This window comes from Nyctibius grandis, chromosome 7, assembly GCF_013368605.1.
Source record: "Nyctibius grandis isolate bNycGra1 chromosome 7, bNycGra1.pri, whole genome shotgun sequence".
NCBI classification, from domain to species: domain Eukaryota; kingdom Metazoa; phylum Chordata; class Aves; order Nyctibiiformes; family Nyctibiidae; genus Nyctibius; species Nyctibius grandis.
Window position 1 is genome coordinate 26,777,524 of NC_090664.1, and position 25,469 is coordinate 26,802,992.

The 25,469-nt window shown below is 38.4% G+C and overlaps 1 protein-coding gene across 6 annotated transcripts in view; it reads left to right on the forward strand.

Moving 5' to 3' along the window:
- Nucleotides 1–16,323, forward strand: part of DGKB (diacylglycerol kinase beta) — a 336,656-nt gene extending 320,333 nt beyond the window's left edge. For all 6 annotated transcript variants that reach the window (XM_068404614.1, XM_068404612.1, XM_068404613.1 and 3 more), the window contains 2 exons: nt 1,725–1,785; nt 16,216–16,323. In XM_068404614.1, coding sequence (XP_068260715.1) covers nt 1,725–1,785; nt 16,216–16,323 — 169 coding nt within the window. The remainder of the gene's footprint in view (nt 1–1,724; nt 1,786–16,215) is intronic.
- The last annotated feature ends 9,146 nt before the right edge of the window (nt 16,324–25,469 follow it).

The window sequence follows — 25,469 nt, forward strand, 5'->3', positions numbered from 1 at the left end:
ACATGTTGTATTCTACTGTCATTTCATCCTATGAAGTAATATTGTCAAGCAGTTGGAGCAGACGGAGTAAGGCATGAACATTTTGGGGTTTATTATTGACATACATTCTGCGCAATTTTGAGCAAAAAGTCATTTAACATTACTTTGACACATTTTAACCCTTTTATAATGCATACCTCACCAGGGAATAGTAGCATGTAATTAGTATTTGTAAAGCATTTTTTGATCTGTAGAAGTCAAAGTGCTCTGTTTTTAATTTATTTGTTATTTACTGAACACTGACAAATCACTATTAATAAACGTGTTGGTATAAGCCGCTAATGGTAGAATACACTAATTTAGTTGTGTTTTATTGTTTACCGTGCTAAAAGTGACCAGAACATTCATGATAGAGGAAACTTGGATTAGGACTCAAGGAGAAAACAATTATTCTAACTTTTGGATTAGATAAGGATTGGAAAAGAGAGAGAGGGTCAGCTCTTCCTCAGTGAAGAATTTCACGGGAAGAATTTTCCAAAATCTTAATAAAATCATAAGCTATACAATTATAAGCCTCCAAAGCTTAAAATGAGCATAAAACAGAAGAAAAGCAATAAAAACTTTTAGAAAATAAGCAGGATTTGCCAAAGCGCCTGGCATATTTTTGAGACTTTTTTTAAGGACTGGGTGATGTTGACTTCAAAAGTACTCTCTCATGTGGATGAGGAAGAGAAATAAGATCACAGAGGCATTCCAACCTTCTCTGGATACCAAGAAATAATTTTTGTAATCCCACATCAGCAGGACCACAACTGTAAAAGATTCAGAACCCTTCCAAACCTATAAAGTGAGAGCTTGTTGAACATTCTTCCCTTCCTCCACTTATGGCCATAGATGACATTGGATAATCCCATGAACTGTTAGTCATTTTCAAATAACGTCCAAGCCAGAATTTCCATTGACCAACATGAGTGCTCAGTTGACTCATTTTTCCATTATTAGATTTATCTATTCCATGTTATTTCTAATAGTCTTGTATGCAAACTATTACAATGCAGAAATACAGGGTTGGAAAAGACCCAAAAAAGATCATACTTTTTTCTTTTTTGTTTTCTTATTTGTCTATATTTTTCTTAGTGTGGTATCCAAAACTAGACAGGTTTGGCTGTAGCTTTATGTTAAAATCAGCGCGCCTTTGCTAACAATTTAAATTTATAACATGATGTGTTAAAGCTTCTGAATATAGTACAACTGTCATGTTATGTGAGTGCTCTATCTAACCCAGAGTTAAACACAAGCGTAAATACATCTTTTATGGTTCTAATAAATGGTGATGAGAGAGCTAAAATTTATTTCTTATTTCCTTTATAGTAGTCAGTCTAAATTATAAAAAATAGCAGAGGTTCCTTTGTCTTTTCAGTTAATAAGGTTTATTCCCGAAGTTCTTGAGTAATTCACTCTTTATTTCACAAATTACAGACTACTCTCCCATGAGAGAGTTGCGTATTACTAGCAAAATGTGTGAATGTTTGCAATGTTTTTGCTTTGTGTGTTGAAAATTATACTAAGCCTACTAAGTGACTAGGTTACTTTTGTAAGCATGTTGGGTCATACTGGAGAGACTTAGAAGCTTAGGGGTAAATCAGGATTATATGCATGTGCCATCACCTATATCTCTCCTTAATAAATACATTTATCAATTTGTCTAGTTACTTTTACTTATACTATGAAATGTATCACTTTAGGACCAGCAAGTCTCTGCCTATGCAGATAGATGGGGAACCTTGGATGCAAACCCCTTGCACGGTAAGGATACTGTGAATACTGGGGGTACTGGGATACTCTGGGAAGAGAGCTGAACAAAAAATTTAGGAACTTTTTTAATGAGTAACAAAAATTACAAGAGTCAGAAATATTAACTGATTTATTTACTTTCACTTCTTCAATGACAGAAATAGAATCTTTCAGTTTAAAAGACAACCATTGCCATCAGCATTAACTCAATTTACTTAAGTAACATCTTCACACAGTTATTATATAGTTCAACACCCACTGCATTTTCAATTTATCATGCTGGTTTTTTCCCACAGGTTAGGGTGGAATAAAAAGGCATTTATTTCAAAAGTTTGGAAAATACTCAAAGGGTGCGGTCCCAGCATCCATTTGCCCAATGTGATCATTTGTTTATGATGATGTATCAGATTTATAGTCTCTATTCTGAGGAAGAGCCAAGGTTAGTTTTGATGTTAAAGTGTATAAAGTAACATATTATTCTTTAAAAATTTATGAAGATTTTTCATTGTGCTTTTGAGAGTTCATATCAAGGTCATTTTATTGAAAGCTGAAATCTTGACTATGCTGATTGAATTGTACAACAGAATTCATATTTAAAAAATCCTTACAGTTTAAAGGAGAAATGAAGGAAATTATTTAGTCTCTTGTTTCAGTGCCCATAGATATGAAATGAGGGCAGGTAAACAGAAATTCGGATAGGATAGGATAGGATAGGATAGGATAGGATAGGATAGGATAGGATAGGATAGGATAGGATAGGATACAACAGGGAGGAGTTTGCTCAGAGGAGGTTCTCTGTGTAACTGTTTTTACAGATAACACAAGAAACGTGTGGCTCTAAGAACTCTCCATTTTCATCTCTCTCTGATAAATTATAGAGGCTAACTGAGCATTTGGATAAGTTGTTGATGAAATTTAAGCTCTGTTGTTGAGTATAGTCTTAGTAACATGTTTTAATATGCAATTTTACTAATTCTGTTTCCCCAAAGACTTGTGTTTTTAAGTAGCTGAATTGCTGTAGCCTTGCAGCTTGTAAGTATGACAAAACAGTAATGTGACAAGGAAGAAAACCCACTACAGATGGGAGTAATTCTCCAGACCAGGGTACTGGATCTCTTTCATGAACTTTATGTCTGTAGTAAAATTACACAAAAAAGTAAAAGGGAGCACCTTCACTAAGGTGCTAACAGGTGTGGCAGCTGATATTGTATGGGTTAGGATGAAATAAAAGGGTTGTCATAGTTGATGTTTGTCAGAGACACCATAGTGTACTGCTGAACAGCAGGGAGAGTGCCTGAACTCTAATTCTCAATGGTAAGTGCTCAGATGCTGCAATGAGAGGAGAACCACGTGAACACACACTGTGTGAAGGCAGAACAGTGGGGATTTCACGAGATTTATTCCAGGAAACCTTTTGGAGTTAAGAGATATGATTATCTTTACCTCTTCACAGAATCACAGAATCACAGAATCACAGAATGTTAGGGATTGGAAGGGACCTCAAAAGATCATCTAGTCCAATCCCCCTGCCAGAGCAGGACCACCTAGACCATCTCACACAGGAATGTGTCCAGGCGGGTTTTGAATGTCTCCAGAGAAGGAGACTCCACAACCTCTCTGGGCAGCCTGTTCCAGTGTTCAGTTACTCTCACCGTAAAGAAGTTTTTCCTCATATTTATGTGGAACGTCCTGTGTTCCAGCTTGCACCCATTGCCCCTTGTCCTGTCAAGGGATGTCACTGAGAAGAGCCTGGCTCCATCCTCATGACACTTGCCCTTTACTTATTTATAAACATTAATGAGGTCACCCCTCAGTCTCCTCTTCTCTAAGCTAAAGAGACCCAGCTCCCTCAGCCTCTCCTCATAAGGGAGATGTTCCACCCCCTTAATCATCTTCGTGGCTCTGTGCTGGACTCTCCCTAGCAGTTCCCTGTCCTTCTTGAACTGAGGGGCCCAGAACTGGACACAATATTCCAGATGCGGCCTCACCAGGGCAGAGTAGAGGGGGAGGAGAACCTCTCTTGACCTGCTAACCACACCCCTTCTAATACATCCCAGGATGCCATTGGCCTTCTTGGCCACAAGGGCACATTGCTGGCTCATGGTCATCCTGCTGTCCACTAGGACCCCCAGGTCCCTTTCCCCTACGCTGCTCTCCAACAGGTCTGTCCCCAACTTGTACTCATACCTGGGGTTGTTCTTGCCCAGATGCAGGACTCTACACTTGCCCTTGTTATATTTCATTAAATTTCTCCCCGCCCAACTCTCCAGCCTGTCTAGGTCTCTCTGAATGGCTGCGCAGCCTTCCGGTGTGTCAGCCACTCCTCCCAGTTTGGTGTCATCAGCGAACTTGCTGACAGCGCACTCTATTCCCTCATCCAAGTCATTAATGAATATATTGAAGAGAACTGGTCCCAGTACCGACCCTTGAGGGACTCCGCTAGACACAGGCCTCCAACTGGACTCTGTCCCATTGACCACCACTCTCTGGCTTCTTTCCTTCAGCCAGTTCACAATCCACCTCACTACCCAATCATCCAGACCACACTTCCTCAGTTTAGCTGCAAGGATGCTGTGGGAGACCATGTCAAACGCTTTACTGAAATCGAGATAGACCACATCCACAGCTTTACCATCATCTACCCACCGGGTTATGTCCTCATAAAAGGCTATCAAGTTGGTTAAGCATGACTTCCCCTTGGTGAAGCCATGCTGAGTGCCCCTAATGATCCCCCTATCCTTGATGTGCCTAGAGACAGCACCAAGGACAAGTTGTTCCATCACCTTTCCGGGGATGGAGGTGAGGCTGACCGGTCTATAGTTACCCGGGTCCTCCTTCTTGCCCTTTTTGAAGACTGGAGTGACATTCGCTTTCCTCCAGTCCTCAGGCACCTCTCCCGTTGCCCACGACTTATCAAAGATGATGGAGAGTGGCCTAGCAATGACTTCCGCCAGCTCCCTCAGCACCCGCGGGTGCATCCCATCAGGGCCCACGGATTTATGGACGTCCAGATTGCTTAATTGGTCCCTGACCCAGCCCTCATCAACCAAGGCAGATTCCTCCTCTATCCTGACTTCTTCTGAGGCCGCAGGGGTCCGGGGCTCCTCAGGACAGCCTCCAGCAGTATAGACAGAGGCAAAGAAGGCATTCAGTAACTCCGCCTTCTTTTTATCCTCTGTCTCCAGGGCCCCCACCTCATTCATCAGAGGGGCCTACATTGCCTCTAGTGTTGGTTTTATCTGCAATGTATTTGAAGAAGCCCTTTCTGTTGTCCTTGACCTCTCTTGCAAGGTTTAATTCCAAGGAGGCCTTAGCTTTCCTAGTTGCCTCCCTACATCCTCTGACAACAGACTTATATTCCTCCCAAGTGGCCAGCCCCTCCTTCCATGATCTGTACACCCTCTTTTTCCACTTGAGTTTGTCCAGCAGTTCCCTGTTTAACCATGCAGGTCTCCTGGTACCCTTTCTTGACTTCCTACCTTCTGGGATGCTCTGATCTTGAGCTCGGAAGAAGCAGTCCTTGAATACTAACCAACTATCTTGAGCCCCCTTACCTTCTAGTACCCTGTCCCATGGGATTTCCCCTAGCAATTGCTTGAAAAGGCCAAAGTTGGCCCTCCTGAAGTCCAGGGTTGTGATTCTGCTAGCTATTCTGTTCCTGCCACATGAGATCCTGAACTCCACCATCTTATGGTCACTACAACCAAGACTGCCCTCAACCTTCACCGCTTCAACCAGACCCTCCTTGTTAGCGAGAACAAGATCCAGCAGCGGTCCTCTCCTAGTTGCCTCATCCACCATTTGCATCAGAAAGTTATCATCAATGCACTGGAGGAACCTCCTGGACTGAGGATGGCTGGCTGAGTAGGCCTCCCAGCAAATATCAGGGTAGTTGAAATCCCCCATGACAACCAGGCCCTGTAATTGCGAGACTGCTCTCAGCTGCCTGTAGAAGGCCTCATCACCCTCCTCATCCTGATCCGGTGGCCTGTAATAGACACCCACAACAGTATCACCCCTGCCAGCCTGCCCCTTAATTCGCACCCACAAACTCTCAACTCGCTCCTGATCCCCCCCTGGACAGAACTCAATACATTCTAGCTGCTCACTCACATAAAGAGCAACTCCACCACCTGTCCTTAGTGGCCTGTCTTTCCTGAACAGGAGGACATAGCCATCCATGACCACATTCCAGTCATGCGAGGTGTCCCACCAAGTCTCTGTAATTGCCACTAAATCATAGCCCCCCGACCGAACACGGTCTTCTACAGCTATGGCTCAGCACAGAGCAACAGTACTCAACCCAGCATTTACTTGTTCAAGAAAAAGACATAATTTTTCAGTTGCCAGATTACAGACGAGAACTTATGAAAGGATGCTGGCAATAGCATGTGCTTTTTTTGTCTTGATTGCTTGCTCTGTGCAAAATCTCTGCTATCTGATAGATAATGCTAGCAGAAGCTGCCTACACGATTGAGGACAAACCTGGAAAAAGAGACAGTTCTTTCATTTCAATTACTGCCTTGAGGAAACAGTAAATTATTACTGATAATTACTGCTGTCCAGTTGAAGTACCATTTTAAAGGGGATAGAAATGGCATACACTTTTGTGTGGAACCCATCCTTTTTACTATACCTTTGTTAAGAGAATAGACTTTGTGTTACATAAGAAAACCATACTGTTGAATGTATTTATTTCCTCTGAGAAGAAAATACAGGAACTATTTGGCTAAACTATTGCACCTCTATGAATTTAGATATAGAATTATTAAGTTGTATTATTCATTTTTCAGTAAATGTTTTTTCTCTGCTAGGGAGCTTAACATATTTATTGCAATTGCTCCTTGCATTATTGTACATCTACCCCGCTCTGTTTTCTACATCTTGCAAAGGAAAAAAAGTATGGTCCAACCTCTCCCCTCCCCCCTAATTCTAACTCCTCTACAGTTTTTCCTTGAAGTCTCTGAAAGTAGCTAGGAATTTCTCCTGAGACAATGACAAAGGTGGGTGTTAGCTTTCTCTTAACTGAAGTTTAAGATTTGATTTCAAGTGTATGCTTCAGAGGGGTCTTTGTTGGAAGCCAAAATGTGTTTGGTTACATAAGTATCAGGATGACATCTCAGTGACGTGTATACAAAACCAGAGTCTGAAAAAAACCATAAAATAAATTCTTACGTGTAGCCAACCATGTAGCCAATTATTTGAACCTGCAAGATCTCAAATTTCAGAAAAAATGTATGAGGAGACAAATATAAGAATAATGATCTTTTGTGTTCTCTAGAAGCAAAACTGCAGTTTTCTCCCCAGATTACCTGAAAGCAAATGATTAATGATGCATTTTTAAATGGAGAAAATGTGATGATCAGATAAAGAAATCGATGAGTTTAGTTCCTTAGGAAACATATGAGAGTTTGGTTTTCCTTTTATTTCCCCTCTTAGGAAATTTCTTTCCCAGCTCTTACAAGGAACTGGGGCTCATATACAAAGATACTGACACTCCTACATCATGCACTTGGACATGGGGGGACATTCCCATGCTACCTCTTTGTTTCACATTAGGTTGCTGAGGGAAGGCACTTATTAGTTTACTAGCTGTACGGCTTTAAGGACAGAAGCTACTGTCTCCACACAGTACTGTCCTGCTAGGATGTGCCGTCTCACTAGCTCTAGGGGAGAGACTCCTGCACGTTGTTCTACTGCACAGATCATGTACATCAGTTAGTCACAGCAGCTGAGCCTCAGGTATTTGATTCTTTGGTGCTCCAGCCAGAAAGCTATTGTTAAAAAAAAAAAAGACAGCTATCCCTCCTTCTCCAACTGTCTTTTAGAAAGCTGAAATAACGCATGTTTTATTTTGGTATGGTCATCTCAGGAACTTCAGTGTCATCTAAGTTCAGTAGTTTTATGGACTGACCTATAAAATTTGCAGAGACTGAATGAGAGAGAAATTCATACGATCAGCAGGTATTGAATCAACCGTGGCTCAAGGTGCAAGTTCTTAAGCTCAGAAGTCCTCCTCTGTTTCTGCTTCAAATTTTGATACAAATTAGAGTATTTTGCAAATGATTTTTCGATAAATCGAGTTCAACCTGATCAACATTCTCCTGCTATTCCGTTATGCATATTATGGAAAACAAGTTCTGCATCAAACCCCTGTTACGTATGGGATGCAGGCTGCACACGCAGGCTTGGAAGTTTGTTTCCTGTTGAAGGAATCAACAAGTTTATCTTTTCTACTTCTCCTTTCTGACTTGAAAAAAAGTTTTACAGAAGTAGCACGAGTTGCTGACAGCTGTCCTGTCTCATGCATATAGAGATCATGTTCCCCCAAAATTACAGTGTGGACGCTCAGAAAATACTGTGGGATGCAATACACAATGCAGTGATTCCCCAGAAGCTGTTATCTGTGATATTTCATTCCTGCTATCAGTTTTAGTACTAAAGAAATCATCCTGTGCTTCTTTTAACATCTTTTATGATCTTCTATTGCACACGCACCTAGCATCCCTAGACAAGAGCAGGAGTGTGTTCCTGTAAGGTCTGGTGCATACTTAAAAATGTGAGTGGCTTGGTCTAAAGATCTGTCATCCAGAATTATTCAGTCAGTATGTTGAACACATGCAGACTGCAGTGTTTGACAAAGTCACTCTGCTCTGGTATAATAAGATGCAGAATCTGAACACCAAATTGTATTGTTTTTACTGATTTGTATAGAGGAGTCTTTGAGAGAAGGAAAGATGATAATGTTAATGTTATGTTAAACATCTCGTCTGATTAGCTGAAGAGGAAATTCTATCAGAGCTCTCCTAGACAAATATAGTAACATGAAAGATATCTATGGTTTCACCTGATCTCCAAACAGGTCATTAATAGTAATGAAACTTCAAAGACTCTCAAGTTAATTCAATAAACTTCTAGCTTTAGCCATCAGGATTTTTTTAAGAAAAGTAATCTTTCAATTTAGCTACATAAATTATTAGCATTGTTTTGAAAAAATCCATACGAATATTCCATCTTAATTAGAAATAACTGTGATTTCAGTTCTTTCATCTATTCCTGACTTCTCTGGCATCATATCTGAAAGAGTGTCAAGCTGCTAGCAACATATTAGATTAAAAGTAGAAGACAGAAATGTCTATAGAAGATGCAAGAATATTGCCTAAATGAAAGAAAGAAAATGAAAATCCATAGTCAGAACCCACCTAATGGATTGCCAGAAATATAGTTTCATAGACGTTGGAAACACGTAGTATTTTTAGAATTATTTACTGATAGGAATACTTGCAGTAAGCCATTTAATAATGAAACTCAGAAATAATATTTCAAACTATTGTAATTTGAATGCACCTTAAAAATAAGTTTTGAATGAATAAATGAATGGTTCCTCTCTAGCCTTTCCTTTAGTCGCTAGAGATGTGATGAGCCTGAGCAGAGAGGTCCTAGTGAAGTTCTACCTTTGTACTTAAATCCAGAGAGAAACAAGAGCTAAAACAAAAAAAAAGAACACTTTTACTAGTAATCACTGTATGGCAGGGCTGGGTGAGAAAACTAAAAGAGAGTCACAGATTCGCTTTCATGTAGATCCATTTGCTCCATCACCCCATAGATCGCATGAAGAAGCTGCAGCTATGTTCTAGACTCTATCTGTGAAATATCTTATTTCCATGTCACTGAATGTAGTAATGTTTTCTTGTCAGTTGTTTATAAAGGGAGAATTTAAACTTATGTGTCTGCTTCTTTAGAGCAAAGAGGTACTGGGTCCTAGATATGGTGGCTAATTTTAGTAGAATATTAGACAATTATTACATAGCTAATCCATAAATGGAAGTCAATTACTAGAAAAAGTTTTTGGTGTTATACTAAAGTTTGTTTTATTTTGCAGCTTTATTTTTTTGTGCTCACACGTATACTGCACATTAATTAGTTTTGTTTACCTATGCATCTTTTTTCTTAATTTTACAACAATAGTTTTTGTAATTGACAAAGCAATTTACTGCATGTGTGCTTTCTGCACCCCAGACAAATACTCTAACATGTAATTCACCTTTCTTTCTAGTTCAGATTGTTAAGAAGAGAATTAGTTGTGACTAATTGCCAATTAATTTGCAGAAGGTTTAGGGAGGAGGGAGGAAAAACAATTGCACCTACTAATTAAAATTTAAAATATTCCAAAGTGTCATCTTTAGGTGTCTGTGGAAGACATAATTTCCATTTTAGTCCTGCACAGGATCTGTAACAACCCTGAGCTTGACAGCTCTATTAATTTAAAACCTCAGTGATACCTATTAGTACAAAACATGAAAAAAATGCCATTAATCATTTATTTTAATTTTGCAGCTCTGTCATTTTCTCAGTATGTTTAAAAATTATGATGACACCATAATGTTTTCCAATCTACCTGTGTGAAGGGGAAACGGATCACACTACTTAGGAGAGAGACTACAGTATATTATTAGAGTTTAATTAATGCCAAACTGATTAGATTTGATTGCACTTTGCACAATAATATTGTTAAGAAATCTATTTAAAAGATGTGTTGCATGACTCTATATTTAAAACAACTGGTCTAGATCTGAAGAGGTTTTGACCAAATGCCATATAATGCAATTCACAAGTTAATTTTGTTTAGCACTGCCTACATTCTATAGGTCTTATTCATATCATGATACCTAGTACAGCTCTTGATCACCTATGGGAAGATAAAAGTATTTGGTACTCCTGTGATACAGATGTGTCGCATCCCTCCATTTCCTGCAAGGGGAACAGCATATGGGCACATAGACTGTACCTCAAAACTACCAACATCCAAACCTTGTTGATAGCATGGAACAAAGTGACTGTAAGCTAACAGATCCAACTTGAGAAGTTTTTTCTGTCAGTTTTTTCCCTGTGTCCTTAAAATACAGGGTTTCTTTCTTTAACATTAATTGAAATATTATGAGCAGAGTTGATTATCTCTGTTTCCACTTTTCTATTGTCATTTAGCATTGTAGTTAGTACCTGTATTTATAGCACCATGTTCTGTGTTAATAGTAAATATTTAGGCATTCTGAGAGAACATGAAAGCAAAACTAACTGACCTAAAACATATAGTTATCACACTAAAATTATGGATGCTCACTGTTTTTCATATAGTGGATTCATTGTATTAATGTGGCTTCAAGGCATATTTTGAAACTCTGACCTGCTCCTGGAACAAATAAATGTCTGGTTTATGCATTTATAAATATCTTTAATATCACAAATTCAAGGTTCTCCTTTATCAGAAAATTTGCTATCAACAAATAGGGAGCAATTACCATCTCTTCATCTAAGAATTATGCACTTTTTTAATTAGATCTGGTGATCTTTTGCATGAATATATCATTGAATGCACTTTCTAATACTGGAAAGGTGATTTTTAAATTGCAAATGCAGTATTTTTCTGCTAAACCTATTTACTAGATACCAGCCCTTTAAATTTCTGTGATCATGAACTCATAGGTTAAAATCTTGGCTTCAGTTAGTGAATGAGAGTTTTTCCATTGGCTTCATAAGTTTGACTTTACCCTATACTGTTGTGTATTGGGCTTACAAAAAATGCATGATATCTTAGCAATTCATGTGGCTATTTACTTTCCCCTTAAATGGAATTTTGTTATTACCTCATTTTGCCTATTTTTAAATATAAATTTGTGCTAAATATGCCAAATAGAAGTTTTTTTCTCCAGCAGCACTTCAGGCACTCCTCTAATTTATAAAATCATAGAATCATTTTGGTTGGAAAAGACCTTTAAGATCATCAAGTCCAACTGTTAAGCTAGCACTGCTAAATCCACCACTAAACCATGTCCCTAAGCACCACATCTACATGTCTTTTAAATACCTCCAGGGATGGTGACTCCACCACTTCCCTGGGCAGCCTGTTCCAATGCTTGACAAACCTTTTGGTGAAGAAATTTTCCTCATAATCCAATCTAAACGTCTCCTGGCGCAACTTAAGGCCTTTTCCTCTCATCTATCATTTGTTGTTTGGGAAAGAGACTGGACACCCACCTCACTACAACCTCCTTTCAGGTAGTTGTAGAGAGCAATAAGGTCTCCCCTGAGCCTCCTTTTCTCCAGACTAGACAACCCCAGTTCCCTCAGCCGCTCCTCATAGGACTTGTGCTCTAGATGCTTCACCAGCTTCGTTGCCCTTATTGGGACTTGCTCCAGCACCTCAATGTCTTTCTTGTAGTGTGGGGCCCAAAACTGAACACAGTATTCAAGGTGCGGCCTCACCAGTGCCAAGTACAGGGGGACAATCACTTCCCTAGTCCTGCTGGCCACACTATTTCTGATACAAGCCAGGATGCTGCTGGCCTTCTTGGCCACCTGGGCACACTGCTAAATAATATTCAGCCCCCTGTCAACCAACACCCCCAGGTCCTTTTCCGCCAGGCAGCTTTCCAGCCACTCTTCCCCAAGCCTGTAGCATTGCATGGGGTTGTTGTGACACAAGTGCAGGTCCCGACACTTGGCCTTGTTGAACCTCATACAGTTAGCCTTGGCCCATCAATCCATCCTGTCCGTATCCCTCTGTAGGGCCTTCCTTCCCTCAAGGAGTTCAACACTCCTGCCTAACTTGGTGTCATCTGCAAATTTACTGAGGGTGCGCTTCATCCCCTCATCCTAATATCTAATAAAGATAAAGATATTAAGATACTAATAAAGATATTAAACAGAACTGGAATGTTTAAAATGTCCTCCATATTTTCTGTAAGTTATTATATATTTTCAGTAAAGCTGAGTAAGTGATCTCAACAATTATTTTTCAGAATTCCATAGTATTTTTATGAGTATGTTTGTCAGGGTATTATCAGTGGCTAAAAATATGTCAGGTTAGAGTTTGAGCTTTTGGGTTTTTTTTTCAGAGCAATCTCTTTTTATCATGTGTGTGTAAATCACAGATTCACCTAGGAGAAATGAAAACAAAAAAAAACAATAGGTCTCATTTACAGCTTTTATAATTCTGCTTCTACTAAAAAAGAAATGAGGTTGCTCACTGAATGAAAGAGAGAAACTGAACAGTAGAAGTTATTCTTTAGACACTCCATGTGCATGCACACAGAATATATATACAGCTATAAGTAGCGATTTCTTTATTTTTAATTAAACTAAATCTTGGTTGCTTATAATTAAAGATTTTTCTCTCTTTTTTTTTTTTTGTCCACTTCAGTCTCCCATACAGCACTTTCAGTGTTCAGTCCTACGTTGACCTACACCACTATTTCTATTTCTGAGACCCTTAGTGCTGCTTCCCATCTCGAAGTGTATGCTGTCACTTGTCACCCAAACTCCCAGCATCAACTCTGGCAGTGCTGCAAGTATGAAAATAGAAGCAGAATCACAGAATCACAGAATCACAGATTGTTAGGGATTGGAAGGGACCTCAAAAGATCATCTAGTCCAATCCCCCTGCCAGAGCAGGATTGCCTAGACCATATCACACAGGAACGCGTCCAGGCGGGTTTTGAATGTCTCCAGAGAAGGAGACTCCACAACCTCTCTGGGCAGCCTGTTCCAGTGTTCGGATCACCCTCACCGTAAAGAAGTTTTCCTCATATTTATGTGGAACCTCCTGTGTTCCAGCTTGCACCCGTTGCCCCTTGTCCTGTCAAGGGATGTCACTGAGAAGAGCCTGGCTCCATCCTCATGACACTTGCCCTTTACATATTTATAAACATTAATGAGGTCACCCCTCAGTCTCCTCTTCTCTAAGCTAAACAGACCCAGCTCCCTCAGCCTCTCCTCATAAGGGAGATGTTCCACTCCCTTAATCATCTTCGTGGCTCTGCGCTGGACTCTCTCTAGCAGTTCCCTGTCCTTTTTGAACTGAGGGGCCCAGAACTGGACACAATATTCCAGATGCGGCCTCACCAGGGCAGAGTAGAGGGGGAGGAGAACCTCTCTCGACCTGCTAACCACACCCCTTCTAATACACCCCAGGATGCCATTGGCCTTCTTGGTGAGAGTCCAGGGCAGAAATGCAGTGCCTGAAAGTCTTGAGAAAGACAAAATTAGCCTATTTCAGGCAAGGCAGTGCAATGGTCCAGTGTGTATTACAAACATACTGATCTCTTTTTATGACCCAAAACCAAGATTTTTTAGTCTTTTTTTCTTTCAGCAGGAAAATAAGGAATCAATGGTTAAGCATTGTTAAGGAATCATTGTTAAGCAATGCAATGTTAACATACACTACCATGCATAAGTAAAAAAATATAATTTAAGTTTACACTTTATTTTTGTACTTTCAGAACATAAAATATATTTTACACCACTGAAATCGTGTCAATTTATAATAGTTGAAAATATGTCTTGGAGAATATAGGACTCCATCCCCATGCGCATGAGTTAATCATGTTCAGGCATCTTAGCTGATCTCAGCGATAGGATACAACATACTGAAGAGGTCATGGTCTCTGAAACTGATGGCTTAAGCCAAAAAAGAACATTACAAATGATAAACATTTTCTCAATATGTAACTGCATTCATCCTCAGCAGCATTGAACAGCCCCAATCCAACATGCAATCTGTATGGGGTCTCAGGATTACCTCACCTCTTCATACTAAAGCTATCTTTTGAGCTTTGCTCTTTTATTTATTTTAAGATGGAATTACTGTGATTTACCTGTGAAAGGAAACTTTGAGTCCATTCCTACTGCCACATCATGGCCAAATCTTGCAATAAGCTGAACCCTTATGACTCTCGAAGAATTCACTCACAGCAACTGCAGATTATTTCATGTATTGAACCTCAGGATCAGGTTGATTTCATCACTGTTCCTGAACCCCTAAATATGTCTTCTGAAGCATGTGAAAGTTACAAAAATTCTTGAGAAGATTTTCCAGGACCAGGTCATCAGCTGGTATAAAGTGACATCAATGGAATAATGCCAATTTAACCCAACTAAAGATTTGGCTTCCAAAGTGGTGCCTGAAGCAGAATTTCTTGTGAGAAAATATGTTGATGCCAGTCTTTGAAAGTGAGAGTTATTATTATCCATATGAAATTAATCTAGGTTGCCAAAAAAAACCCTGTATGCTAAATTTGATACTAATGAACAATGTTGACAAAAAGAGGTCACGTATGAAATTTGAGACTAATGAACTAAGGTGGCATGGAAATGAGCATTTAGAGAGTAAAGCAAAGGCTCTAATAGAGTTAAACTAACCCACTCATTCTGTTGAGATTTTTATGTTTCTGTCTTCTTATACTGTAAAGTAAATTTCCACCCCAAGAAATGTCCTGATCTATATTTTAATGAGCCTCTCCACGTGACATACATTTTTTTGTTTCATTACTATTAGAGAATGACAAGTGAAGGATATTCATTTTAACTTGAAAATGTCAGGTATGCACTTTAAGAGATATATTTTTCCAGTTTTTAATGAGGTGGTGTTTCTTTTTGAAAGAAATACCCATCTCTGATGTGGGTACTATGCAGGTGACAACTGATATTTAATAAGTGATGGTTCTTGTATTAGTCGTAGTTCACTAAAGAAAATGTCTCGGATTGCTTTTGAAAAACTCTTAGCGTCTCTAGCCCAAAGGCAAGATGTGACCTTTTTATTACATAATGAGAATCATTTATTATCTTACAATGTATCTTAAAGTCACAGACAAAATGCCACTTTGATAATTGCTTTCAATTAGCTTTGAGCATAGCATACATTCATAAAATGTCTTCTCTAATTTAGACTTGAATTAGAGAAAATTGCAGACATAATCTACTTTAAGGTTGTCTCGTTTAAGGTGATTCGTAGTTTTATATCAAAGAAATCAAAACGGGTGGCTTTAGAGCAGTCTTACAAAGTGTTTTAAATAGGCTTTGCAATATTTGAGTCTATTCTATTAACAATTAATTAACAAATTAGAATACTAGTTCATCTTTTTTGACCTTTTTTGTGTATTAACTTTTGACTTTCGTTCATAATGGTTATTTTGAAATTAAGCAGTTTCATGTGTTAAAAGAGAAGTACAGCTTGATTAGATGTGTAAGTGAAGCATAAAAAGACATAGCTTATATCTTAATAATAGGCAACAGCTTGGTCTGTCAGAATGTATGTCCTTTCCAATTTTTTAATTCTTATTCATCTTGTAGATATGTAAAATATTCAACACCAAGCAATAAATCCCACACTCAAAAAGTAAAATCACATATTGGCATGTATTTTATTGCATATGATTTTTAATACTGATTGTATGTATAATTTCAAGTATTTGTGGAAACAATTATTACACATAGATTGGTTTACTTCATATGTAACAACATTCATAAAAAATATATGTATTTTCCTTTCATCTTTGATTAAATGAAGAAGGTTTGGAAGTCACATATAAAGAAAATCCAGGCATCTCAGATACTTGAAACTGAACTATCTCAAGGGATAACTCTTTTTCTTCTTTCTTCTCCCAGATAAAAATTACTCACAAGAACCAAGCCCCCATGTTGATGGGACCTCCTCCAAAAACCGGTCTTTTCTCTTCTATCATCAAAAGAACAAGGAACCACAGCAAGGAATAAGCCTACATAGTTTAGTTTTTAGAAAACGAATTAGCTTTGTTGGGCTTTGGAATATTTATGCTGGAAATCTTTCAAGAATTTTAGAGTATCTTCTACTTGCAAAATCATGGATTTTGGTTTAACAGTTTCTGTAACCGAGCTGATGTAAAACTATGCTATTAGAAGAAAATATTGTCACAGTTTTGTAGGCATTTTGCATGATGAAAGCAGATGTTTACATAAAGTGATACAGCATATTTTTTGTTGCATGCATTACCATTTACTAATCTATGGGCTAATTCTGCCATGGAATATGGGAAGAGAATGCCATGGGTAATTTGATTTTCGCTCTTTTCCGTTTCAACTTTTTCTACTACAATGATCATATGCCATAGGTTCAATAGTATCTTTTGAATCAAACATCTTCATATCAATAGCCAATTAGACCTGTTTCAGAGTAAAGTTTATTACAGGTCTCATTAACCTGTACTTTTAGTTTATAATTTCTTTTTACCCTGAGAATATTTTTATTCAGCTAAGCATTAAATTCTTTTATCTTATTCTGATAACTCTTGTGTATGTGAGTAACTGTACCTGCTGAAAACATCTAACAATGTGTGCAGTATTCAAATGATTGTGATTACTCTTGTGTAAGTTTTTGTAAGATTGGAAGTCATTGCAAGTTTGAGCAAAAACTACAAGGCTAAGGAGATCATGCTAAGAGTGAAAATAATACTTGCAAAACTAGCCATCAGTGGTGTTTGTTGAAACACTAGAATTATTTTAATGAGCAATACATCTCTGGAACATGGCAAACTTTTAAATCATTCTGCATATTGAGTGATAGTATAGTGCATATGCACACAAATAACCAAAGCTCATGCCTAATAAAGTGCATTTCCCGCCAAAGATTTAGTGAAGGATGCTTCAGAGAAATGGGTTAATGCATAATTAATCAAGCTCACTGGAGTAGATTCACTTCTGAAAATTTACAGTTCTTTTGATTACATTGGCAATGCCCGGACAAATGTCGGGGTAGGAAAAAACTTTGAATTAATTGCAAATAAATACTCACTTTTCATTTGTTTCATAAGTTGATAAACATAGACACATATTCTAAATATTGAGACATAGGCACATACTCTAAATATTCGAAAATTCAACTTATATCTAATTTTGTTGTCATTATTATTTATAAATTTATGCCATCCATAATTTATTCAATCCCTCAGTTAATCTCTTAAGGAAAGGATAAACTGTTATCTACTCTGCTTTTTCAGTCTGCTGTCTGGAATCAGAACATTTCTTGTCATAAATTTTGGGGAGATAGTTGCTCAGGTTTTTACTTTCTTAGCCCTCTGAGAGACTTCCTAACAGCTTAGAAATCATAATACAGGGATTTGTCTGAGGTTTACACAGCACTGTCTAATGTTGAAGGGAAGTCCAAGAATGGCATTTTTTTTCAGTCTTGCATATAAACAGTCTCAATCAAAACTTTTTGTGCAGTCTTAACATTGTTCTCTGTTCAGAGTGAGCTGCTTCTCAGCTCTGTACATCTTAAGTTCTCAGAGATTTCATCAAAAAACAAACAAGGAAAAAAAAATATCTTTGCTTGAAATGCATGATTTCCCATTTTTATCTAGACTTTAAAATGTTAATGATTTATTAAATCTATTTTTCTATTGATTCATTAATCCATTAAAAATAGTATTTCATCATTCTGTAGTGCACGGTACTGTGCATGTGTTTAAATAAAGTTACTATCATTTGTTCCCCAGTATAAGAATTCAACAGAGTCCTAATTTATATAATAGACACTGAAATAAACGTCAGTATATAGTTGGTAAGGATTATGTCTTTGAAATATACAGTCTGTGTTCTGTAAACATTAGGAGGTAAATACCAATTAATGTTATGTTCAGCATTAGGTAGAAAAATATGAGGGCAATTATTTCCTAAAATTAAGATCTTGTAATTCCCCATTCTTGGGTCCAGTGGTGTTGACAATTACAGTTACCATAGGAGTAAACTAATATTTTCCCTGTGCATTGCGAATACACACACACATAAGCATTTGATGCACTCCTTAGCTGCAAACATACAGAAGTATAGAGCAAAAGATATTTGCGAAAAGAAGGAACTTGCTGACATAATAATACATAAAGTGTACATTGGTTTTATGAAATCATGGTTACAGGTGATAAATATTTTCACATAACTTGACATAGGATTTTCTACCAATGCTCTCAACTTTTTGTGGCAAAAATGTGTTTAACGGTAATATATAATGTGCTCTCTCTGATTATCTCATGAACATTGTAACTCTGAAAACAAATAAAATTATACATAAGCTATTATCTAATAATGTATTCAATTTTAAGTGTGCCAGTCTGTGACAGCAAATTGTTCACAACACACTTTTTCATATAAGGAGGGATAGATGCGTTCATGTAATCACAATTACATAGAATTCTGACTAGACATATAAAAGGTAAATCAGATCTGTTGATCGGTATGTATCAAATTCTCCCTGTAGCAAAATATAATGGAGCAGCCGTTTTACTATATTGACACTTACCATAGCAGTTCATTCTGTCTATTAATCTTGTTTGGTTGTTTTTTTAGCATGGCCTCTAATAATCTAAACCCATGCTCAGGTTGAAAGTATTGATGATGAAGAGAAAATCTTAGAGTATAGAAAACATAGTATGAAAGAAAAATGCTTGATTTAATGAAAGAGAACTTCAGAGGGGGTTCCTTTTTTTTTTTTCACTTCAGTATGCACAGAATTCACATTATGAAATTGTACATTGGTGTATGAATTGAAACAAAGAGTATATGCACGTATCTTCATACAGCTGAAATAGATACCCTGTTTTTACGTTGACTGAAGAGCAGTAGCTGTAAACCTTCCACTGTTTACAATGAGGCATTCTTATAGGCCTCATTAATGATGTTTGCAATATAAATGGAAATTACAAATATGTAGGAATGATATCTGACACTGGATTTGCAAATTTTTCATGTCCCTACTAGAACGTTGCAGCTGGGCAGTGTGCTGAGGAAAGAATATGACGTCTCGGGAAGAAATCTTAACTTCTGAAATTGGTTAGCATCACTCTCACTTCGCATGAGTTCCTGTTAAAAGAAGGTGGAAGCAGAATTTGCTGCAGAGACAAATACCAAATTACGGTTTTCAGTACTTGCAAGATATTTGTATGCATATCATCACAATTATTTAAAGGTAGGGGGTTAGACCTCATGATTTAGGCTTATTGGTGTGTATACGTGTATGTGCATGCTAGATCAGATAACGTGCTGATATGCTTAGGACTTCGATGAGCAAGGAAGCACTTAGTATTAGTTTCTGAAGCAGAGGTAGATGTTTTATAACATTTCCTCACACTTAACAACTCTGTAGTATTGCATGTAAATCACAACAATGATCAGCTAATATCCAAAATTATTTAAGGCAAATAAAGTCACAGGCTTCAGCGTGTTTCAAAATATCAGTGTAAGAAGTAATACAGTCAAAGAATGTGTGGGTTTGATATAATTATTGTAAGAGAGGGAGAAAAATACTTTTATTTTTAATCTCTAGGTTAATATTTGTTTGCTGAGACTATAGCTATTCAGTGATTATTAGTGATTTCGGGTACTAGCGCTATTCCTTAACAACCCCAACTGGCTTCTGTGGCTTGTAATTCTGCGGTGGATAACAGCAAGACCAATGCTTTCTGGGAAGCAGTTACTTTAGAGAAGTGTTATCCCTCACCTCTCTGGAAGAGTAACTAGAGAGAATGGCTACAAAACTGGAAAAAAAAAAAATCAGGAATAATTATCTTTAGACAAGGAGGCACAAGAAGATCAGAGAACTTTACTAAGGAATGGCAAAACAGATGCTCAAAGTGATGTGTGAAAGAGGTGGATTGCTCCAAGGCAGCCCACAGAAATGGCAGTGTGGGGCCTGGGAGGCCAGATGAAGGCACTCAGGGTTAATGAGCATTGATGTGCCAAGGAAGTTAATTAATTAGATTAATCCAGAGACCCCTTCCATTTAAGGCTGAAGGACGCAGATAGTGTTTTTTTCCTTCGTGGGGAGAAAGATTGTCTGAGAGGAGTTAGGCCCAAGAAGAGGAATAACTGAGCCCTTCACATGAAGGAAGAAGGACTTGTGAGCAAAGGAGAACTGATCATGATATTTCAGAGGCTGCTTTTTTTCCTTTCTGATTCGTGATTCAAAGAGACTATCTGAGAAGCACCTCAGGGATTTCTTTAAATATGAGTCATACAAAGAGTAAGTGATAATCATCAGGCTTTGTTATTTATAGAAAGGTGGTAGCTGTGTTGATGGTAAAGCAGTAGTTTCATAGTGAGGTGCCCATTTCTAATAAATGTGGAAAATTATTTGCTGGGTCTGAGTGAGAAGCAAAGATTTTGGATTTTCAGGTCAATTTTTAGTCTAAGGTTGATAATGACTGAAAATACTTAGCTGCTGATTGGCCTCTTTGAAATAAACTTTTGTTTGTTTGGTTGGTTTTTTTTACTTAGGGCAAACTCACATGTTGTGAAGGAACACAGCAATTTGCATTAATAAGTAGCTTTTCTGGACATGGAAATGAACACTTCTTACTCTTTTGGTGAAACTCATACTTATGGGCCATGCTCTGCCTGCCAATAAGAAAATACAAGTTGTCAGTCTTCAGGCCTGTCAGTCTATTTACATTAAGTACAAAAAAACCCACATAATAACAACTCTTCTTTAAACTATTCGTATCTGCAGAAAGATAGTGGTGATTTGTATATCTCTCAGTGAGGCAATCGGACTTTGCAAAATGAGCATCAGCACTGTACTTTCTGCCCAGCCATGAGGTTGGCTGTTGCAAAGGGCGTGGGGTTTTTGAGTGTGATGGTTTGTTGTTTTGTTGGGGTTTTTTAGTAAATATGAGTGAGTTCCAAACCTCTCCTTTTACCCCAGAATAATAAGGACTAGAACTTTGCTTCAGACATATACTTTATATGCTTATGGTGTATGCATAAGTAAGCAAGCAAGCACAGAATCACAGAATCACAGAATCAGCCAGGTTGGAAGAGACCTCAGGGATCATCGAGTCCAACCATTGCCCTGACACCACCCTGTCAACTAGACCATGGCACTAAGTGCCATGTCCAGTCTTTTCTTAAACACATCCAGAGATGGTGACTCCACCACCTCCCTGGGCAGCCCGTTCCAATGTCTAATAACCCTTTCTGAAAAGAAATTCTTCCTAATATACAACCTGAACCTCCCCTGGCGAAGCTTGAGGCTGTGTCCTCTTGTCCTATCGCTAGTTGCCTGGGAGAAGAGGCCAACTCCCACTCCACTACAACCTCCCTTCAGGTAGTTGTAGACTGCAATAAGGTCACCCCTGAGCCTCCTCTTCTCCAGGCTAAACAACCCCAGCTCCCTCAGCCGTTCCTCGTAGGTCAGACCCTCCAGACCCTTCACCAGCTTGGTCGCCCTCCTCTGGACTCGCTCCAACACCTCAACATCTTTCTTGAAATGCGGGGCCCAGAACTGGACACAGTACTCAAGGTGCGGCCTCACCAGTGCCAAGTACAGAGGGACGATCACTTCCCTAGACCGGCTGGCTACACTATTCCTAATAGAGGCCAGGATGCCATTGGCCTTCTTGGCCACCTGGGCACACTGCTGGCTCATGTTTAGCCGGCTGTCGATCAGCACCCCCAGGTCTCTTTCCACCGGGCCGCTTTCTAACCACTCTTCCCCCAGCCTGTAGAGCTGCATGGGGTTGTTGTGGCCAAAGTGTAAGACCCGGCACTTGTTCTTGTTGAACCTCATGGGTCTCGGCCCATCTATCTAACCTGTCCAGATCCCTCTGTAGGGCCTTCCTACCCTCCAGCAGATCGACACTCCCACCCAGCTTGGTGTCATCTGCAAATTTGCTGAGGGTGCACTCAATCCCTACGTCTAGATCATCTATAAAGATATTGAACAGCACCGGCCCCAGAAATGAGCCCTGGGAAACACCGCTAGTGACCGGCCGCCAGTTGGACTTTGCCCCATTCACCACCACTCTCTGGGCTCGGCCATCCAGCCAGTTTTTAACCCATTTAAGAGTCCACCCATTCAAGCCCCGGGCAGCCAGTTTGTCTAGGAGGATGCTGTGGGAGACAGTGTCAAATGCCTTACTGAAGTCTAGATAGACTACATCCACAGCCCTGCCCTCATCTACTAAGCGGGTCACTTGGTCATAGAAGGAGATCAGGTTGGTCAAGCAGGACCTGCCTTTCATGAATCCATGTTGGCTGGCCCCAATGCCCCGATTGTCCTGCATGGGCCGTGTAATGGCACTCAGGATGATCTGTTCCATCACCTTGCCTGGCACCGAGGTCAGGCTGACAGGCCTATAGTTCCCTGGATCATCCTTCCGACCCTTCTTGTAGATGGGCGTTACATTCGCTAATTTCCAGTCAGCTGGAACTTCTCCAGTTAACCAGGAAAATGCAGGAAGATCTGTTCCATTTGAGCTGAACTTTACTTCTGTTTAAATTCAGTCCTATTACTGAAGAAAAAAACAACTTGTTAATTTTAGGTAGCTTGGGAGGAGTTGGGGGGAAAATGGGTATGTTGGGTTTTTCTCCTGAGTAGTATGACCTTGTTACAACAATATATACATGTAGGTTAAGGAATTTTCACCTCATTTACATCAATCGCTGTTTTCTGTGGCTATATTCTGAACAGTGAATTTTCTTTTTTTTTAAAACTAGCTTAATCTATCTCTTAATGGTTCCATATAATTAGCTTCCAAGAAGTAGTTTTGAAAGATCTTTGTCAAACTGTCTATTCTACAAAGTCAAGCCTTGCATTGAGATGCAAATTGAGGCCTTCATACTTTGTCACTAGTGCTAGTCAAAAATTCCTTAGCCTCTTTTTCATCAAAATATACAAAATTCTGGGGAGGAACCTACCTTCCCTGATTGATCTGTTTTTTCACTGGATTCCCATTTCAGAGCAAAATCAGATTTATTTTTTTAAATGTAAAAATATTTTGAGCTGGAATGTCAAAAGGAAATGTAAGGTTTTAATTTATTTCATTCATTAATTCTGTTTCATTAATGTAGTGATTAACTAATATTGTAGTATAACTGACTTTTCACTTTAAATAGCAAAAAGTGAATGAAATTATGTTCTTATTTCATTATGAACATAATTCTTATTTTCTTTAGGAGAATTTAAAAATTCTTAGTATTTATTCAAGATCCTGAAATGAAACTTTCAACCTTCGCACTGCTGCAATTGTCACCAGAGTAAAAACCTGCACATCAAATTCTGTCCTTATGTAACATATCTGCAGTTTTATTATGCCAATAGCTGCACAACTCCTCAGAGTTATCTTCAAGGAGTTGATTTTTGATTAATAGTTCCTTCTGTTTCAGATTAATTTGTCAGTACAGGTCTATCTTGTTGCTGAAGAAAAACAGACGTAATAGAATAATGTTAAACAAAAAAATTACTTCACATAGCCTAAAAGTTTACCAAATATCTTGATATTTCTCTCCAAAACCAGCAGTGGTCTCTGGTTTTCACTAAAAATAGAATGGGCAGACAGTTAAAGAAGGGAAATCCCCTTATTAAGTTATCATAATTATTATAAAATAAGTGAATAATAGAAGAATATTTTAGACTAGGTATTGTAAAATAAATTATTGACAAGGCAGATATAATGCTTGTGTGTGTTTCTTGTAAGGTACTGAATAGACTGTAACTCAGTTGACAATAATCGTTCAATTGCATGGATAAGGCGTTTGTTTGTCACTGTAATTCACAAAATCCTGTGGTCCTCAATCGTTTGGATGAATTATCAACTAATACTGTGTGATAGCTAATCTGTGAATGCTTTTCACCTCACAGTTACCCAAAACATGTACACTGTCTGAAGTTTTGCTATTCCTCTTTTGGTTGCTGTACCTTTTTCACTAAGTAACATTAGAATGTTTAACCCAATTGATATCATGTTAAAATCCTTGCTGTGACAATCATCAGTTTTATTTTTATGGTCTTGGGACAAGAGGTGAGTGGACTCGCATGAGGTTAATGGGGCTTTAAGAAAATGTTATGTTGCTTCAGCGCAAGATAAGGTTCTCTTCTTCTGATGGGAATCCTGTCACTTTATCAGATATAACAGCTTTCTTTGCCAAAGAGTTGAGATATTAGTCTGTGTGACATGATTTATAGTTTTTCCTTGGCTTGCCTGCTGAATCTTGGACAAAAAATAAACCTTACAGCAGATGCCAATTGTTCCCTGTTGGTCTGTGTGTAGAAATATGTGCTACCATGAGAGCTAGTCAAAGCATTCAAACAGAAACGGAACAGTTGTATAGAGAACTGAGAGCAGAGCAGAATACCTGGGGTCAGACTCACAGAGGCAGAAGTTGAAACAAACTGTTAGAAGTTCAGGAAAGGGTTAAACTTCCTTCACGCATTTCTAGAGTGACGTCTATCTAAAAATATAAGAGTACAAGCAGATAATAAATACATCTGTAATTTACCACTGATAACACATTCATCTGCGTGATATTTGTGCTATTATCTCAAATATAGCACACATGGTAACTTTTAACGATTTCTACTGGGTGCTTCCTCCACAAAACACAGTGCAATAGAATAACATATAAGAGCAGATTTTAACAAGTGCAATAAAATAATGTTTTAGGGAACCCAATGTACCTTCTGGTCCAACACGACAGGATAAGCAAAGGGATTTTCAGGAAAAATCACATAATGCCATTTCTATCTCTTCTTAGTAAAAGTTTGCAAAAGAAGGGAGTTCTAGCCAAATTACAACCTCATTTATTCTTTCATTCTAACTTGTTTATAAATGAATTTGGAGAGTTGCTGTGATATGAATCTCAGCAGAATATGCAGCCACAACTGTGGAAGGGAGGATTGAGAATATTTTGCCAGATCTGGTTTCCCTTACATACAGAACCTCTTCTGTAAATTTTCCTTGATTAGAAGTAGCCTACTTGCAAGGTACAGAAACACAGAGGTATTCACTATTTGTTTAATTACTTGGTTCCTTTAAGGTGTTAAAACTTTTCTTTTTAGCGCAGCTCTGCAATGACTACTGTGAATATTTTTTTTTTTCAAGAATAATCATCAT